General features: G+C 38.9%; 1 protein-coding gene across 2 annotated transcripts in view; it reads right to left on the bottom strand.

Moving 5' to 3' along the window:
- Positions 1-12,636: 12,636 nt before the first annotated feature.
- Positions 12,637-21,301, bottom strand: part of PLXDC2 (plexin domain containing 2) — a 405,580-nt gene continuing 396,915 nt past the window's right edge. Inside the window, exon 14 of one of the 2 annotated variants that reach the window (XM_065900422.1) lies at positions 12,637-13,145. In XM_065900422.1, the coding sequence (XP_065756494.1) occupies positions 13,029-13,145 (117 nt within the window). In that variant the 3' untranslated portion in view covers positions 12,637-13,028. The remainder of the gene's footprint in view (positions 13,146-21,301) is intronic. The other variant, XM_065900433.1, reaches the window with a different exon arrangement.

Here is a 21,301-nt window from a genome sequence, read left to right as displayed (position 1 = left end):
GACCGCGGCAATCTGTCTGAAGTCAATGAACTCCCACCCTGGTGCCTCAATAAAGCTTCACATCAGGGCATAAAGCAAAACAATAGAAAATCCACAGGCCCCCTCCTCCCCATGCACTTCCCATCTGCCATCCTTGCCACTGGGGAGTCTCCTGTGATATTGATGCCCTCATTTTCACGTTTGTCTCTAACTACGTGCTCCTTTCTTGTTTGCTTTACTACCATTTAGCCCACTGAGATCTGGTCTTCTTCAAACAACATACATTTCCTCAGTAAAATGCCATCTAAGTAAATTCGACACGACACCGTTTTACAAAAGGGATGCTTCATTTTTCTGCAAGTCGCATATCTCTTTTTGGCCATGCGTTTTTTGCTTATTCAGGATCTCACTTCAAGTCATCCTGATGCAGAGTTAAAACATTCTAGAACAAAGTAAGACGCAAGGTTCTGTGGCATTTAGAATACTTTATGCGTCCCATCCTCCAGGCTTACAGCCAAACTGCAGCAGGAGAAATTTGCTTCACATTCTATCAAGGCTCATGCCACAGTGAATCCTTTTGGGAGGAAATCTAAATTGCAGTTGTACAAAGAAGTCTGGGGAGAAAGATAGCCCGGTGTTACCTTGCAACCCCAAAATGTCTGTAAAGTTCACCGTAAAAAATGTCAGGAGAATATCTGGGAGAAGTTCAAAGCCCTGAGTAAAGTTTATTGCAGCCAATGAGAGGAATGCACATTTGAAAGGGGTCAATTAACATTTATCAGGAGGTGCTGGCATTTGTGAAGTGCATTTACTCTGGGAGGCCAAGTGCATCTCACTGTGTCTTTAAAATGATAACAACTCACAGAAAAGAATAGGCCCTTCACTAGGTGGAGGCTGGGCTTCCTACATGGCCTCGAGTTGCGAACGCGATGGGACTCTCATTGATTTTCTCTCTTTGACACATTTTTGAAATTTCCAAAAGCTATAAACCCCCTACATTTAGACTTGTATGTAGATGGGAGGCCTAAGGAGTATCACAAAACTGTTGTTGGTTTCTGTGCTTCTACATTTGTGAGAACCAGTCACAAGGCCAGTCGGCTTCGTGAACCTGACCTCCAGTAGACCTTGAGACTCATTCTATGCTCACTGTAATATATTAGCATGTTAAATGACTCACTCACTTGTGCCATGACAGTTGATGGTTGCTATGACAACGGCCGGAAGAGCCCATTCTTTCTGCAAGTCTCATTTTCTCTCCATCATCTAAGTGGGTCTTATCCTCTCCCCATTCTGAGAGATTTATGACTCCTGAAATGGAGTGTTGCCTTGGTTCCCAGTCCCAGCTACACCCCTGTTCTTGGATAAGTCATGAATATTCATTCCTCCCTCTCTTTACTCAATTCCTTCCCTTTTACCTTGACCCTCTTATACATATGGTGTCTCAGCCCTGGTCAGGTTGAGAAGTCGGTTTGTGAACTAAGTTCCAGCTTCTCCACTCTTTGGCCATTGAATAAAGCTTGTGCTGTTCCAGTCTCAGCATCAGTTTTGTTATCGGCTGTGCGAATCCAAGCAGAAAAAGGACCTCTGCGGCAGAGAAAAGGGGTCAAAGGGTCTCACCGCAGCTAGGACCTTGGCACAGGTCCAGACAACAAATTAGTTAACGTTGGGTTTTATTAGTAGAGGACTGACCAAATGGAGGCCACGATCTGAGAACTAAGGAGAAATAGTAGTCATGGAACAGTAGCCAGACATGAGTAGTTGTCTCCAGAATGGTGTCCAGCTATGTCTCCCCTGCAGTTCATCCATTGCTTCGCCTACTGGGTCATCTTTCTAAAGCGGGGTGGTTTCCATGGCCCCTCTACTGCAAAATTTTCAAGTGCATCTACTGCTTTGAAGTCATACCCTGAAGGCCTGTGCATGTCATCAAGGGCTTTACTCTCCAGGCTTTCTCTCCTTGCTCCTCTACCCCGGCCGGTCCGTTTGCTTATAGCACCCAAACCTTGGGCTGCCTGTGTTGTCCCCTGCTGAAGGCCTACTCACCTGCCAAGATCATGTTCAAATATCCCTTGCTCCGTGAAGGCTGTCCTGACCCTTTCCATACAGAACTGACTCGCTCCTCCTCTGTAACTTCACTGTACCCTCTATTTCTATCCTCGGGCCTATCAACCTTGACCTGCCATATTTGTTTAAACGTTTGTCTCCCCTACTATACTATAGGCTAATTGAAAACAAGGACTTTATCTGTTTTGTTTGTGGAGTCCTGGGGTCAAGCACACTGCATAGCACAGGATAGACATTCAATGAATGTTAGTTAAAATAAACTGAGGGGGAAAACAATTCCTAACTCCATGTCAGAAGGCTCTGATTCTGAAAATAGTGGTTTGGAATAGAGGACCTGTGAGGAGAAGACCCGAATTTATAGGAGATAGATCTACAGCTAATTTGAAAGTTTTATGATTGTCATTAGCTTTTTTTTCCTTAACATTTCCACTGCATTATTAAAGAAATGGTACACATTAAAAGCACTGGCCTTAATGTTTTTGTACTGTTAGGGAAAGTTGCATGATTTGCATGAATAACTTTTCCCTTTGGGCGTCATAAAACAATTTGCACCATTTAAAATCGCAGTTCTGAATTTACTCTGTGATATCAAAGTTTAATCAGCACAGTCCAAAAGATCCATACAGAGGTAAGATTTTAAAAAATCACTCTTGAATTACACAGAGCAATTGCCCAACCAGCGCCACTGGCTGGGATTCCCGGCACCCTCTGGTACTTGCTCCCTGGTTCCGGGGTTCAGGCCTGTGGGTACTCGGAGCTGTTAAAAGGATAGCCTGAGAGTGGTGGATCAAGAAACAGGGAAAGAATATTTGGACTTCAAAGCACCTCAGTTCAGACATTCTACTTAAATTAGCTGAGAAAGACGTACAATCCTTTACAGTTTGGGAAAAGGGGATGGAATAAGAGAGAACCTTCAGCAACTCATTTGGAAAGTCACGGAGGTTCGCGAACCAGGACTAGTGACAGAGGCAGAAGCTGAACTGCAGCCCCTTGACTTATTCCGGTATGAGGATTTTCACTGGCAGCTCAGAGCCCACCTGTCTGGCCCAGAACGACACAACATTTGGGCTCTGTGGGTTGTGAGTGGAGACCAAGTCTCCACCTAGTGGCTGTGACATTCCAGGTGCTCCGTTTTCTATCGTTCACTCTAGTTGGTATCGGTCCCACACTTGGGCACATTTAGAAACAAAAGGATTTTCTACCCTGTCATTAGCCTGTGGCTCTGGACACTGCAGGTAGATTTTCTTCCACAATAGGTAAAATGTTTCAAAAGCTAATGGTGGAAAGAAAACAAAAATACATTGAAAGACACGGATAAACATGTTTAAGAAATTAAAACAAAATGATCATTTATTTTTTTAATATGTAGTCAAATATGACAGCAGTATTACGCAAATTGCTCCCTTCTCTCCCTTCTAAAAATCCCAAACGTGTTAACTCCAACCGAAAGTGAAAGAAAACATGATTTAATTCTGAAAATCGCAATTGACAGAGAGAACACACATAGCATTTGGTCACCACCAGCTTCCAGAACTTAAAAGATAAATTGTGTCACCATGGCAGTCGATACACTGGCTTTCTTACAAAATTATTATGAGGAAAAAAACCAAACCAAAACAAGATTCCCCACATACTGTAAGCAGAAGAAATGCAGAAAAACTTGGTTTAAGAAGCTGTGTGAGGAGAACTTTAATGAATTATTGCAATCATAATGATCCCCAGGGAAAAGGTAGATGGCAAATTAATAGACTGTAAGGAAATACATTCAAACTTAGATAATTAATCTTACAGTGAAAATAATCAAGAAGCTTGCAGAAGTATGTAGCATCTGAATTACTGAACTTAAACAGAGGACTCCAGTAAAGGTCTTCTGCTATCAGACACCATCAGTGCAAATTCAGATACAATCGTTTTTACATTTGCAGGTTCAGGTATGTCAAGCATGAGGTCATCATGAAGTATGCGAACATTATTTTACCATGAAAAAATGTGGTCTCCGATGTCTCATTGACATGGCAAAGGAAATAGGAATGATGCCCGGAGGACTGGAGTAACTTCAAAATGCTCAGTTTTCCAAGTATTAAATGAAGTTTTGGAAAAACTCAGCAAAATTAACCTTCACCTGGCAGACATGTCCTTGATTTGAAGTCCAGGGCTGTGGAAAACAGAAACAAACTCGCAATGTGATGGGCTCACCCACCGTCTTTCCTTTTGTTTGGGGCTGAGTGGGTGTAGAGGGTCGGCTTTTCCCCCCAGTGTTCTCTTTCAGCAGCTCCACAGAGAGCTTTGTGATTCTGACAAAGGCTACAATTATATCCACTTCGAAATGCATTTACAAATATTCTCTGCGCTGGTCCAACTGGCGTGAAACACAGACAGCCCTCTGGGTGCCCGGCTTCTCCTCCTTTCACCCTTCAACGATTCAAATGACTACAGGCAGAATTACCAGAAACAGTAGTAAATTCCTGGCACTGGAAGTTCCCATGATCCCAGCTGGCATGCAAAAAAAAAAAAAAAAAGCTGTTTCTTTTTCCCCCTGAAAATAATGTACTTCCCAGGCACTGTCCAAATGCCTCAAATGAGGCAAATGAGAGATTTGTTTTGACCAACCAATGAAAAGACTTCCCCCTTCTCAGCTAGGGCCCTGAGATTTAGTTCTAATAAACACAAAGTGTTTGTGTCTAAAGAAGCTTAATTCATTTCCCTAAAATGATTTTAACATTTTTCAGCAAGGGAAGCTCTGATTTCACTTGATGGTATTTTCAGAGTAGCCTGGTGGAAGACACTTCATATGAGTTTTTACTTCCCTGCTAAAACTATAACACTCGAGTATATTTTTGTTCAAACTAGCTTTAAAATGGTTGCTTAGGCGTGACCACGAAGTCTAGACCATAGGATGGAGTCTGGGTCCCAAGATGGTTAAACTTCACAGAGATCCAGCTCTGGGTCTACAGGATACAGTACCCTTTCTTATCTTTTCCTCAGGAAAATTATTTATATTTTTTATTGTATTTTATTTCCTGTGTGTGGTTGGCTGTCTCATGGTCTCTGGTATAAGGGATTCAAAGAACATGGCCATGCCTTGTAAGTCAGACGGGGATAAGCAAAAAGCCTCTTTTTGGTCATTACTTGCACGTAAGTAACCCAATTCCCTAGAGCAAAAGCCTTAATGGTTTTCGGATTGGTGCCCTAGAAGAGGTACAGGTGGATGATGGCTGAGTTTTAGCTTAAATGAGGACCCTTTACCTTCTGGACGTCACATGTTTCTCAGCATAACTTACAGGATCTGTGCCCCAGTGTCTCAATGTCTGGCCGACTTAAATTCGAGGTGGTCTTCATTGAATATTTATTTGCACGTTGCTCTGAAGAAGTTGAAAATTCTCCTTGATAGCATATTTCGATCTTCACTTTTCCCATGAAGCATTCCCATCCACCCACTCCTATACCTCTTCCCACGTAACAAACGTCTAAAATTAGTTTCATGCTATGTATCTATTTGATAGGCACAAAAGGCTTACAGCTGCATGATTAGTAAGTAATATTTTGGTCATGAATATATATATATTTGTAATGCTAGGGAAGAGACAGAATTTTTTTTTTTTTTTTTTAAATCAATACTCCAGTGGTAATGAGAGAAGTCACTGAGGTTTTTCAACTGGAATCAACATGAATATATCACTATCTGCCAAGGCAAAATTTTTTACTTTAGTCCATTAGGAGAGGCATTTTTTATTAAAGTAATTCTCAAATGTTAATAGATCTTAGAAATTAGAAAAAGATGAGCACCAGCATATGACTTGCATTCATTTTTTCCAGCTTTTTATTCTGGATTTAAAGTAACATAGACTCTTTCAGTGTGATTAGTGATCTGGAAATTAACAAGAATTAACACTGAAAAGCCAACGACGATGCGTTCCATAACTTTGTTATGGAGAATCGATTCAAGAATTTAGGCGATTTTACTTGAACAATTATCCTCTTACTGCTTTGCAATAATTATTGTGAGAGCAGTGGGAACCGGATGGTTTAAAAGGTATGTCAGACAGTAATTAGGCAGATACGTTGCAATTTAAGTTGAAATTGGAAGGTCAACTTAATCAAAGCCTTAAGTGTTACCGTAGTGTCTGGTACGACAGTGGTAGGGAAGGAATTCATATATACACTTGAGGATCTCCTCGGTTGGAGTTTTCTGATTTCTGTGATGGTCTTGGGAGAGGTCACTCTGGATGTGCTTGTCAATATTTTATAGCCTTGGACTTCCTAATCAAGGCTTTTAGTCGAGTGTGCATATTAGCAACTTGTAGCAAATAATTAAGAACGTTTCCAAAGTCTGCGTTGGTCTTTTAGCAAAGGAGTAGAGGGAGACGTGTGTTCCAGTTGGGGGTTGTTGTTATGTCTAAGATACTCTTAAGGGGCTGTCTTTTATAACTTCACCAAGTTTTCCAATCGGTGCAGCACAAGTACAAACACAGGGTTATTTATAGGAAATTACAGGAAAGCTGAAATAAGGCACATTGCATCAGCAGGAACTTTGGCTTGACATATTTAGACATTTGGACATTTCCAACTTTTGATTACTTGGGACAGTCAAATTTTTTTCCCAAAGAGGGGTAATAAAAAATCAGTATCAGAGACAGAAAACTCAAGAAAAAAAAAAAGAAATAGAAAGCTCATGCAGATATACTTAAAATTAGATGTACCAAACATCAACTTCTATGCACATTTTGAAAGCAGGATGATGGAGCACGATCTGTAGACATGTGAAAGAACCAAAAGAAAACTCCTCCAAGTCTCTGAGATACTGAAGTTGTATGACACCAAGTCCCCAACTGAAGCAAAAACCATTGCAGCAGCTATTTCAGGGCAAAGTAAGAACACCAAACAGCCTTATCTCTCGCTATGAGAAAGTAAATTCCTAAGTTCCAGAGATAACCAATCTTCTGATTTCTCAATACATTTGTAAAACTGAGAGATGGAGAAATAGATAAAGATGATGTCGGGTTGTGGCTGAACTAGTGACTTTTATAGTCCCTTCTAATTCAAAGAGTTTCTGATGTCAAGTCTTATTATTAATAAAAAACCTATCTATAATGAAGATTAAGTGACAAGAGAAAGAGAAACATTTCTTTTTTCCTCCTGATATATTTTATTCATTAGATAATTCAGTAGTTTTCCCAATCTCACCCCAGAGGACATTTGGCAATGTCTGGAGACATCTTTCGTTTTCACAGCTGGGGTGTGTGTGTGTGTATGTGAGCTACTGGCATGTAGTCAACAGAAGCCCGTAAGCTGCCAAACGCCCTACAATGCGAGGGACCACTCCCACCAGCCCATCCCCCATCGAGAATTAGGGGGCCCAAAATGTCAACAGTGCTGAGGCTGAGAAAACCTGAGACGGTCTAATGAATGACAAACAACCACGCACACCTAAAGTGCAAATGTTTCTTTCATCTGCTGGTGCTTCTGGAAGACCTTGACACGATGATGCTAATTCACAAAGCCACACAGAAATATGAGAGTAAGATAGTGAACTGTTACACCACCTGATCAGGAAGAATTTAAGTGACCTACAAAGTCCTCCGGGGTCTGGGACAATTTTGGATGAGTAACCGTTCCTCTTATTAATGAAATTAACACATCCTTTGAAACACAGCAAACAGCAGAGATGGGCAGTGATGTATCATATTTCAGAAACGTTCCTCAGGCCAATACTTGAGAGTTCCTTATCTAAGTAGAATAGAAATTGGAACTGGAAATTGGATAGAGCAATAGTGATCCTATCAATTTGCAGAGTTGTGTTTGAGGATTTTACCATATTACAATTATCAGTGGACATGCCTGATCTCTTATTGTTTGTATTTATCACTGTATATCACAAGATCTAGCACAGGAACTTGGTTCCGGGAGGTGCTCGACAAATATTTAAGTGCATTGGCTGGTTGAATGAATGAACAAATAAAGAAATGAATCAAAGTGCTCTAAAATGTAAAGTGCTCTACAAACACAAGGAAGTAGGAGTATCTAATACAGCATGCCAGAGACCTCATACTACTTGCTCAAAAAAGCTTCTCAGGTTCAAATGAATCATGATAATGTAGTAAGAAAACCTGCTATGAAGATTATTAGTTTTCAGGTACATCTGGGAAGAAATGAAACAAAGGCAGTACAATTTTATATGGCACAAGGTAGTATTGCTAACTTAGGTGGTGGCCACAGGTAGGAGTGAAAGAAAGGGACATGCAAAACCAAATAAAGACTCTGAAATAGCCAGAACTTGAAATTACTAGCTGTTATAGAATGGTACCATTCCTAAGACACACACATGATGGAGGAATATTGGTCCAATGTTCTCTATCAGAGACAGAACAGAGAGTCAGTATAGCAATTAAAATTTGCTTTTAGGTAGAGTGTGCCATCTACGCTGCTTGGTTGGCCTTAAATTGCTGATGAAGGGCTGTAGGCAAAGGGAACTGGAACAAAAACAACCAGTCAGGAGTTTTAAGTTCAAGACCCAGTTCTGACGCTGGGAAAATTACTATATCTCTCTGGGCCTCAATTTTTCTGATCTGTAAATGAAGAGGTCGGATTAGCTGACCTCCAGTGATTCTGGCATATAGATGTTGATGTTAGAAGCTGGAGGCTGGGAAAGTGAAAACAAGAGCAATCTTTGGGAATTAATAAAACACATCATAATAAAATATCTAAAAAATGCTGGAATACAAAGCAAAATAACATTTCATAGGAGGAAGAAGCCGTAACCATAGCATCTATTTTTCAGTTAGTCTTACTTAAATATTAATTTCTTATCATAGAAGTGTCTTCAACCAAGGCATGGGTTCCAGCAAAACTTTATTTTTTGCCCTGGGCTATAGACACTAAGGGCATTACCAAATTTATACTCCCTCAGAATGAGGAAATAACATAAGAATTTTTTGCCAAAACTAATAAATCATACTAATCGGAGAATATATATTATCTACATATCAGCAACATTTAAATTTATTTTATTCCTTTCATATAGTGTGCATTTGCAAATTTTTACATTTAAAATTAAGTTCCACATATTTTTATATTTTAATGTGACAGCCCCTTACATTTGTGTTATAGGGATAAACCACATATTTGAAATTGTTTGAGGTACTTTTTTCTAGAGAAGCCTGCTGGTCAGCTCCTGAGCTTCCCTTTGTTGTGAAGAGAAAACTGGGAAATCAGAAGAAACTAGAGAGGCTCAGTGGCTCTGTACAATAGAGAGCTGAGCCAGAGGAAGGGTGCACACAGGGGCTTTGCTGTGGGAGAGGAGGGATAGTTGAGGCTGATGTCATGCAGAGGAAATATTAAGAGAAAATATTAATATGGGAAAAAAAGAATTTAAGCAGTTCTGTGTGGTTTGAGCGGATTCTCCTTTGGCATTTTCTCAAGAACTGTATTGATTTGACTGTCTTTGAATGCTTTTAGGATTGATGGACTTTTTTCCCTTGGAATACAAATCTGTGCTGGTACTGGACCAACAGATGTGCTTTACATGGGTTCTGTTGACATAAAGTCTTAAAAGTCTATACATTTAGTCAATCTACATAATAATAATCTTGCAAGGAAGACAGGACAAAAATATTTTTATTTTCCAAACTTGCAAATTGAGACTCATGGCGGTTAAAGTGATTTTCCCAAGATAACATAGTGGAGACTCAAAGCTGCGTCAGCTGGGATTCTTTTCATTACTCTACGCTTCCTCTCTGCGAGCAAAAACGCTTAGATAGGCCCAGGAACTATCAAATCTCTTTCTTCTCCTCCTCCTTTTCTTCAAGGGGAGGGTGTTAAAAGGAAAGACCTCTACAGCAGTGTTAGTAGAATTTTCTGCAATGACAGGAGTGTTCTGTGTTGTCCAATATGGTAGCCATGAACCACACGTAACTACTGGGTGCTTGAAATAGGGCTAGTGTGACTGAATTTTTATTTTTATTGAATTTTAATTAATTTAAAGCGCTACACTTGGCTAATGGGTATAATATTGGACAGCACATTCTAGAAGCTCCCTGTGAGAGAGATGAGCAACTGCCCTAAGTATCTCAAACTAAAATAATAATGGGGGATAAACTGTACTTTATTATTTATCTTTAGTTTTCTAGTTGTTAGTATATCTTGAAGTCCAAACCTGTCATAAACAAACCAACACTGTGGTCAAGTGTTGGCTTAAGATATTTTTCTTGACTTTTAGTATCTTTACCTACTCACTAAATGTTTTTACAAATAATTAAGATGAAATAACTAACTTCCTCTGTAGCACCATTTATCTATTTCTCCAGAACGTTGTGTGTGTTCCTTTGCTATTCATAATTTGTAAAATTATTTTTATTCTCTCTCTACTATGTTCATAATATATTAAGTAACGTACAGATGCACCCTTTCTAATACATAATATATGTAAAGTCCAAAGCATCAGAGTCCATTCTGACTTTCCAGAAACTTTGTGTATGTCTGCTCTTCCTTTGCAGTAAATGGGCACAAAGAACAAACCAGAGATATAGAGTAGAATGGAAGTTTCATGAAAAAGAGGGATTCAGCCAGCCTTTCTCCTTACCACTAAAAGATTCATAAACAACAGAAACCTCTTACCACCTTTAACTTTGGGTTTGGTTGGGAAGTTTTTCCACACTTCAGCAGCCCTTTTTACTTCTGAAAAGTTTTCCCTATTACTGGGTGCTCTAGTTCATTGAACAATTTAGAGTTTATGTTATTTTACAGAATTGTCGATGTTTTTGAATCGAAAATGGAAGACGAGCTTCGAAAAGAATAAAGATAACATTACTACTTCAAAGAATTGCAAAAGGAGTTGGATATATATATGCATGACTTATATAACTGTCAATCATCTCCTATTGGAAGCCACACCTAACACAAAAGCCAGTGAAAGAAGCATCATCTTATCCTAGAAGGAATCGTCTATGTGTTCCTTATGTCTTTGTAGAGTACCCGTTGCACCAGTTACATTGGCAAGTCATTTGGTTATTGCTAACTGACCAAACCTACTCCACAAGAAATAAGTTGGGTTATTTCCTATAAACCGAACGTAGCTATAGCAGAGAGATTGTCATCACATCCTTCAATCACCTTGCTTGTCAATTTTTTTGCAATTATTATCTAAGCAGTTTAGGAAAAAATTATCACCCTCATCAGGTACTTAAAAATGTAAAGCAAAATATACTTGAAGGAAAATGGCATGAGTTTACATCGGACAATTGTGATGATAAAATACGATACTCTGTCAGTGGACTGGTGTCATTCGATGTAGACGTGTGTGTACAGATGCTAAGTTGGGAGTAAAGTGCTGCTCACGAGACATCTCTGCTTCTTGACACCTGAATCTGCAAATGTTGGACACGGTACCCTCCAGAAACCAATAGCTTCTTGGCACAAGACGCAAGTTTCATGGGTCGAGATGTTGATGAAATTGTACACACAGTACCTGAATTTAAACTTTAGGAGCTCAGTATATATATTAACCACTTTCCTCCTCCAGGGATGAATTTCCTGTCTTCATTCATGGGGAGGTTTCAAAATCTGGACTGTGATTATGGGGCAAATGACAGATCCATCTAAGGAGCTTTTTGCATCTGCTTTATTTCACCAGGGAGGGAAGGGGTTGATATGAATGGGAGAGCAGATCAAATAGGCAGGAAAATGATGGGCACTGCAACTAATTGAACCACTTCTGCTAAGTGACATAAAAATATTCTAATATTAAGGATTATTTTACAACTCTATGGAAGTATGCAGTAATGCATCTCGCATTTGTTTTGTCTTGATGACAAAATGCACTCTGAGTCACAAGAGCCTGCCTTGTGTTAGTTATAAACAAAAATATATTTATATATATATTTATGTAACTACTATGTGCTTCAAAGAAAATTACTGTATGATTCAGCAGGGTTCTTTCCTTCTTTTTATCGCCAGGGATGTGCTACCTTGAATGGCTTCTTAGATTGGAATCGACAATGAAATGGGCCTTTTGGACTGAAACGGCAAAAAGTAAAAAGCGGAAACAAAAACCCCACGTGTTTAGAATCCCTTAACATTTTTTGCCTCAAAAACGATCAAGGAACTCTTCGTATTGTTTCCTTTTGTTTCCTTCAGCCAAGAGCAACTGTGGCTTCATAGGACTTCACAGTGGGCGGTGGAGGCAATACTTCTTAAAACAAATCAGATGTTTAACTCTGAGGCAGGGGAACCAGAAGCCTCCTTTGCCTCTCCCTCCTTTCTCACACTTAGCTAAAAGGCTGCGATTCTGTCACTGCTCATAGAGTGGGCAACCAGAACAAGGAAGACGGAGGCGGAGGCGGAACCTCCAGGACAGGTAAAAGATTCATCCTGTAAAGTGATGAACTTGTTGGAACAGGTGGGTCTAGACCAGAAAAACAAAACCCTTTAGCCGCATATCTGGTGAAAAGACAGAAAAACCTCTTATTTTGTGTTTGTTTCTGCTCCTGCATCAGCCCCTTGTCTCAGCAAACTGAAATATTCATCATTGCTCTTTTGAGCGAATGGGTTCAGGCTGTGGAACACAGTTACCAGAGAAGAATATTTGAACCAAGGTGTAGATCCCTCGTGAACTAAAGCTTTATTATTTTTTGTCTTGATCCCTTTGCAACCCTGTACCTTAAGCCAACAGCATTGTAATCTTGTCATATTTCTGATAAGTCCACAGATGTCCTGAGTGAACTATAGAAGTCATTCCACTAGGGAAATTCTATGTTCAGTGGTAATTGGTATCCTCTATAAGTTTTAGGGTTTTTATTTTTCAACCCTTCCTGGGCTGGGCTTGTCCAGAAATCTCATCTCCTTCTGACTACAGCAGCTTAGGGCTGCTGTGTGTGTGTGTGTGTGTGTGTGTGTGTGTGTGTGTGTGTGTGTGTGTGCGTCTTAAAGGTATAGGCAAATTTTTAGTCTTAACACCTGTAAGCCAGCACTGGTGCTGTTCTGTCCTAGAAATTTTAGCACTGCTCTGATACAATAAAACCTTCTTTCTCTCCAACTGGTTCAACCTCAGCATAGGCAGGATGGCCAGAACCTCTTCGAAACTTCATCGCAGGCCATCTGCTTGGGCGTCTCTGAAACAGGAAATGTAAAATAGTGAACACCAGGGCGACGGTCATATCATAAGAAAAATATATTTGCCAAATATTTTAGATGAACTTCTGATTTAAATTTAGTAACATATTAAATGATCTCATTACTGTCACGGTTGGCATTATACATGCTCAAAGCCCTCTCCATTATGGCAGTACCAGAGCCTCCCAAGTGACAGTCCCTTGGCCATACCTCCCCCCATAGGACTGAGAGCTTCTCAAAGGCATGGTTTATGCCTTATGCATATTTATGTCTAAAAGACTCCGTAAGTGTCCAAATATAACTAAGCAAAAGTGAACGGTCATAAAAAACAAGTCTTAATGTATAGCCACTGACACTTTCTCTTCTCTAGAAGTTAATAATGATATCATTTCATTTCACTCATTAATTCACTCAAAAACTTAAGGCCATAAAGTTCTACACAGTTCTTAGAAGTGTGCTTCAAATTTGGTGCTAGACTTCCTAGCAAAAAAAAAACCTCCCCCCAAAACAAAAACAAAAAGATCGATCACATTAATATTAAGCTAAGACTTCCCATAGATGACTTTTGTGTTTGAAAATTAACAGATGTCGTGCCCTGAAAACTGAATCCAACATCAGAGGGCGCAGACAATCTCAAACCTATGTAAATAATTGCACATGTAGACACTGGTCCTAAAATACAGGTTATTTGTATTGACACTTCTCCCCAGCACTGGGTCCATCAAATAAACCTTCTGTGATTTACAAATAGAAGTGCCAAAATGAATTATTAAGTTCCAGGAGCCGAAGACACTAAGAGGCATTTCGCGGCCACAGTGACACTAGAAACTATTACTCCATTTATCAGAGTGCTTGCAGTTTTGGAGTAAATAAAACGATAAATATTAAAGGAAGTTTATTTCTATCTAAAGCACTTCAATGTGAAAAATGTTAAATATCGGTGTAGATATACAGGCATTTAGCAGCTTTCTAGATTTGCCAATTACATTCCACTGTCATGATTAATGGCTGTAACATCAGGCAGGAATGACTATTAGCTCTACCTTCTGGAAAGACACCAATCACGGTCATTGCATCCTGCCTACTAATAATATTATGTACTGTCTATACAACATTATGTGGTCAGAATGCTTTATATTTACTAGCTGATTAAGTCCCATGATGCAAGTGAAACTGAATTATCTTTACTTTCCAAGAGAAGAAGGTAAACCTGAGAGGGCTAAAGGGCAAAATAGCGTGTCTTTGTTGGAACTAAAAATCATCATCAATGGAAATATAATAATCGTTCCTAGGGAGATGGACCCTGTAATTTATGGTCACTCCTGTTTGCGGGAAAATGCCAATAGGCTCACTCTTTAAAACCCCCACTCTGGTTTCAGTTACTTCACAACTGGGCTTCTTAGGGCACAGCTGCCCTGTCTTTCTCTGAGTGAAGCAGCACCACTAAGTCTGTTCTGAAGTCCCACCTTCCAAGGCCCACCTGGCCTGTGGGTCCAGCGGGCAAGTACAGCCCTGTGAAGCAGTACAAATTTGCAACTCAGCACATAAAGACACTGTGCTACAGGTGACCATTAAAAAGGAGTGCGGATTATCATCGAGAAGACAACAGACAGCAGGTGCTAGCGAGGATGTGATGGAACGGGAGGGAATCCTTAGACACTGTAGGTGGGAGTGTAGATTAGTCCAACCACTAGGGAAAACAACAGGGAAGTCCCTCAAAAGGTTAAAAATAGATGATCTAGCAATTCCACTTCTGGTATATACCCAAAGGAAATGAAAACAGGAGTCTGAAGAGATAAATGCACTCCCCTGTTTACTGCAGCATTATTCACAATAGCCAAGATATGGAAACAACCTGAATGTCCATCAGTGGATGAATGGATAAAGAAGAGGTGGTATACAGAGTGGGATATACACAGTGGGATATTATTCTGCCATGAGAAAGGAGGACATCCTGTCATCTGTGACAACATGGATGGACCTTGAGCACATTATGCTAAGCGAGACAAGTCAGAGAAAGACAAGTACTGTATGATATCACTTATGTGTGGAATCTAAAAAAGTCAAACCTAAAAGAGTAACAAAAAGTAAAACAGTGGTTACTAGGCAACGGGGGGTGGGGAGATAAGATTGATGGAATTTAAGGGTATACGCTTGTAATGGGTATTAAATAATATTGTACTATAAGTATGTAATGCAATAAATGTCATTAAAACAGCAACCATATTACAATATACAAATGTATCAAAGTAACATGCTGTATGCCTTAAATTTATACAACTTCAAACTTATCCAATAAAAAAATAAAAAGGAGCACCATTAATGAGAATGTTGACGATGATGCTTGTGAAAGTTATATTTTACTAAGCTCTTAACCGTATTTCATGCAGTTAGTAGGTAATTTACATACACTATCTCATTTAATGTGTACAACTCAATCATTTACCTTTCGCACAAACCTAAAAAGCCAGCAAATGGCAGGTCCAAGATTTAAAATGAGATCTGTCTACGTCCAAAGTTAATTCTCCCCGCTGTAGAAATTAGTTCTTAAAATTCAGTAGTTTGTGTATAACCTATCTGAAATTTGTGAACATGGCTCTATTTTTATTTCAATCTTAAACTATAACATTACCAACAACTTCAGGGTTCTGTTAGTAAGTCAGAATGACTAAGTTAATAATTCTCTTAGGTGAAAAGATTGAAGGATTATTGATAATGTTTATCATGTTCTTTGTGAACTCATCATAGAGGTTCTCAAAATTGAAAGTACAAAAGTATTGGACAATGGAGCTTCCTCTGTTAACCCAGCACAGACTTATTCTCTGAATTAACTGCATATCCTTAAAGAAAATTTCTTTTGATTTACCACTACTCATTGTAGAAAAAAAAATACCCCAACAAGATTTAAAATCACTAGAGATCCTACCACCCACACATAATTTGGTTCAACTATCAGTGTACATCACTTGTATGCATTTCTAGAAACATTAAATCATTGCAAATACTGTTTTATGGACTCCTTTATTTCCAATTAAGAGCACGAAAAAATTTATGAACTATCCCTCTACAAAATTATTTTAAGTATCTGTAGAGCAAACTACTTATAACTCAATATGATTTATACAGTCAATTTGATTTTGAGATTTTTTTTCCAGATTTTTTGATAAAATAAATAATATTACAGTGAATACTTTTGCTGCTAACCTGATGGGAATAAAATTATTGGGCCAAAGAGAATGCACAAATTATTTACTAAAAACGTCTGAAATGTCTAACATGGTGCTAGATGCCATGTTGAAGGAAATATGACCAAAGAAAGGTATGAAACATGGTTTCCACATGGGAGATAAAAACCATTTCAGGGGAAAGGGATACATTGAGGTAAGACTTAATAAAGGGCTCAAATAAGCATTCTACAAATGAACAAGATAGAATAGGTATAATCCAACTACAAAATTATTCAAGACTCCTATTTGTGCAAAACTGAAAATTTTATATTTACTCCTAGAGTTTCTGACCAGATGAAAATAGAGGGTATTTCCCATAAGAATATGTTAAAATTTACAATGAAATCTAATAGATGTCATGCAGCTGGGGTTTTAAACATTTGGTCCGATTTTACATTCTTTTACAATTCCTTGATATCTCAATTCTAGCCCTAAAAATACCAAACAGAGTAATAAATTCACCAAAATTCTGCTTCCTTTCTCGAATGCTTTGACATATCACAGATAAGTTATATGATCTAAAATAAATCACTTGATTTCTCTGGGCCTTTGTTTCCTTATCTGTAAAATGATATCTGAGGATTTGTCCTCTAAAACTGTAGGATCCTTATGCTTGCTTCCCTGAGATAACGGACTTGAACACCAGAGAGAAAAATTATTTAAAAGCTCCTCTGGGTCGTGGTTCTCCTGACCATTGTCCCTCCTGCCTTCCTGCACTAACTTTTAGGATCCCTAAATTTCAAGGAAATCTATGTAAATTAGTCCTAACTGACGTCGTTTTCCTAGGTCAATCTGTAATTGTTCAGAGATTTCCTTATATAAATGAAAAAAGGGGGCAGTTCTGTGACTTCCACAGAATGACTGAATGTTTAGTTCTCACAGAACAATCTTTAAGGTTGGTGCTGTAATATGAGACATCTATCCGATGGACAAAGAACGGGCATCATGTCTGGCTCTGCCATGAAGTATGATGGACAGGTCACAACCCAGCACTTAATACTTTTTTCTTGAGGCTGAGACATGTCCAAATCTGTGTTCTTTTTAGAATGGCTAATTCAAATTGTTACAGAAACTGATGGAGGGGGGGCACAGGGTCATGTGCTAACAGAGCAGGATCTATGCTGAAAATGGAAAAATTCGAACCAGACTGTAATGTTAATTCATTACAGAGATTCAGGGTGTCATGCCTTAAAACAGGACTGGGTGTAATGCGTGGGTGATCTCTAATTTCATTTCTGAGAATTATTTATGCGATTAATCAAATTCAGAAGTAAATGTTCACACTGATATGTTGGCACTGGGGTGGGCCGTGAAAGCAGGTATTCTCCCTAATTACTCCATCAGAACTATTAATTGAACAGTCATCCAGATCTGTCTCAATGGTCTGTGGCAAGATAATTAGCTGAAATATCCACAAACAACCCTGCAGGGTACCCTCCGTTAGTAGCGTAAACAACACTGCAGCTGGAGACCTGTCTTCAGGCTCGGAGAGCAAAGCGGATAGTGCTTTTTATGGGTTAGATGAACCCTTGAAAGGCAGTTACTAGGCGTGAGTGTGAAAGACAAGGGGTTAATTTTGAAATTCAAGGCCCAGCTAGAAGACACCTGTGGTGTCTGATGGCGTTTGACAAGCAGTTGTTCTGAAATTTTTAGTATTTCTTCAGTAAACAGTAGGAAGTGGAAAGAGGCTGGGGTCCTGAGGCACGGACAGCATCTCGGTCCTGTCACTTCCCAGCATAAGACTCAGGCACAGTCCCATGTTTTGTTAGCTTCCCCGTTTGGAAAATGAAATGAACTGGATGATTGTTTTCTCAAGACTTTCTTTTCTTTTTTAATTAAAAAAAAAAAATTAAGCCACAGACCCTTTGTTCCAATGAAATTTTACCTGGAAGCCCAAACAGGATCACTCAGAGTATAGGTCTCTCTTCATTGTGACGGAGGAAACCCTGCTCACACACTCCCTGAGCCCTGGGGGGGCCTATGGATCCTATACCTTCTAGAGCATGTTTTTGGAAACTATAGAATGAACTCTGCATTTCTCACACTTGCAGACAAATCACAAGGGATCTTGTTAAAACGCAGATTCCGATCTAGCAGGTCTGGGGAGAGGCCCGGGACTCTGTGTTTCTAACAAGGTCCCAGGTGAGGCTGATGCTACTGGTAGTTGGAACTGCACGGGAAATGCTTCTCTACAGTCTCTGTAATTAGGAGCATTCTTTAAAAGTGGGGGGAAGAAAAAATTTTGAACTTTAACTTTCCTTGAGTCTCCAGTGGATCTTTGTGGAAATTGACATGTTCATACAACTGGGTCAACCTTTCCATATTTAGCTTTGATCACTTTTGACTGTCCAGAGGAAGGGAATCTTTTCTCTTTCTCATACTTCTAAATACAAATTATTCTCTAATCTCCTTATTTTGTGTTGAATATTATTTCAACACAGGTTACTTTCAGTTATAAATCTGGGTTGCCAGATTTAGCAAATAAATCTACAGGACAACAGTTAAATTTGAATGGTAGATAAACAATGAGTAATTTTTTAAAACTATACTTCCTGGGACATATTTATGCTAAAAAGTTACTCATTGTTTATTTGAAATTAAAATTTATCTAAGTGTCGTGTATTTGATTTGGCAAACCTATCCACAGGAAAACACAATATAATGGCTCTGGGCCCTGGCCAAACTTGCAATCTAATTAAAATAAATGACTCCTGTTTGTGGCTGTGTCTCTGCTTCATGAATTGTAGGTCACTTTTTTCTTAAAAAGAGTAGCTCAGATGGATTTGTCTATCTTTTGGTGTGGCCAAGAATTCTAAGCAGTAATTCTTGTGTGAAGCAAAGTCTGGGTGTTGTTTGTTTTTAATTTTTATTGGAGTGTAGCTGATTTACAATGTTGTGTTAGTTTCAGGTGTACAGCAAAGTGAGTCATTTATACATATACATATATCCACTCTTTTTTGGATTCTTTTCCCATATCGGTCATTACAGAGTATTGAGTAGAGTTCCCTGTGCTATACAGTAGGTCCTTATAAGTTACCTATTTTATATATACTAGTGTTTGTATGTCAATCCCAATCTTCCAATTTACCCCTTCCCCCTACCTTACACCCTGGTAACCATAAGTTTGTTTTCTACATCTGTAACTCTATTTCTGGGTGTTTTTTTTAACACTTTCTCTACTCATCCTATTTTGGTTGCTTTTCCTCACGTAGAAGTTGTTTTACTGCCCAGCAGTTGCCTCTTTTCCAACCTAAAATTACGACTTGCCAGTGGTCTGTTGCCTTCATTCTAGAACTGTGCAGTGGATAATCCTGAATTAGTTAATACAACCATAGTTAACACATGCCCAAGATGAAAATTTTCCCAAAGCATGTGAAGAACAGCTATTTACTGGCAATAACAAAACCATCATATTACTCACATAATTTTCCAAAAGCAAAAGTATTCTTAAAGGGGAAGGGACAGATCGGGAATTTGGGATTGACATGTGTACACTGCTATATTGAAAATAGATAACCAACAAGGACCTACTGTATAGCACAGGGAACTCTGCTCAGTATCCTGTAATAACCTAAATAGGAAACGAATTTGAAAAAGCATAGATACGTGTATAGGTATAACTGAATTACTCTGTTGTACAACTGAAACTAATACAACATGGTTAATCAATTATACTTCAAATATAAAATAAAAATTAAAAAATAAAATGAAATCAAAGTGATTCTCTATTGGCTCCTAAATCAAGTACAAATTCTTTAATACGGGAAGAAAGATCTTTCAATCACACAGCTCAAACACTTAATGTCCATTTTTTTTTTAATAGCCCAGTGGATTTCAGACATGACTAAAAATAACATTACTTGGGGAGATTAAAAAAAAAGTATTGAAGTCAAAGCCCACCTTGGCCAACTGATTTAGAATCTGTCGCTGGGGCCCAGGCAGGTGGAGTTTTTTAAAAAGTTCTTCGGGTCAGTCAGATGCACAGTGAGGGTTGAGAGCCACTTTCCATGTCTACATCCCATGCCTTCCTACTCCGAGCCTTCGCCTGTGGTTCTCCCCTAAACTGGAATGCCACTTACTTCATCATTTTTACTTATACAAACACTATCCATTTCACATTATTTCCGAGAAAGATTTCTGGATTCCTACCTACAGATGAGAAGTTACTTTTCATTCTCCTGTGTTGTCTGAGACATTTCCTGATATTCTAGCTACATCTCTTGTCACATTTTAGCACACGTGGTTGTTTATGTGGTTGCATACATGTACTATATGTATCTGTCCTTGGCGTCAAAGTCATATCTGTTCAACTCTGAAATAGCTGTGGCAGTGGTGTACTGAAGATATCTGACATCTGGAGTAGATCCTTTTTGTAACATCTGCCTCCTCTGCAAGACAACATTATTTTCAGTCATAATCAGAAAAGGAAATGAATAATAATAATGGCCAGAAAAGAAGCAGACACTGAAAACCTTCCTGTTTTGAACTTCATAGACATAATCACACCAGCAAAAGACATTACAAATAAAAAACAAAACAAATATTACTGTACAAAAAGGGGAGATGCAAATGACAATGTGTTTTTGAAAAAAGGGGGAAAAGACAGATGAGGGAATATTGCCGAATGAGTGAGGACCAGATTCAGAGAATGATTTGCACTTTGCAATAATAGAATTGAAGTAACCCAAGTTCTTTTTCTCTGTCTTTACAACCATAGTGCCATCGTTCTTTCTTTTGAATCTACTGTTTTAACACAGATGCGTGTAGTACTCTGTGGGTTGGAGACCCATTGATCCTGAACACGTACAAGGAACTCCAGATGGAGTCATGATTCAAAAGAATTCATTTATTCTCTAAATGAATGCATGCAGCTGAGTCGGCTGTGAGGCGCCAAGCGTGTAGTTGGGAGCTCTCTGAATTAAGTTTCA

The sequence above is a fragment of the Phocoena phocoena genome, chromosome 2, assembly GCF_963924675.1.
Source record: "Phocoena phocoena chromosome 2, mPhoPho1.1, whole genome shotgun sequence".
NCBI classification, from domain to species: Eukaryota; Metazoa; Chordata; class Mammalia; order Artiodactyla; family Phocoenidae; genus Phocoena; species Phocoena phocoena.
The sequence above is the reverse complement of the archived record's forward strand: the minus strand, read 5'-3'. Positions and strand labels throughout refer to the sequence as shown.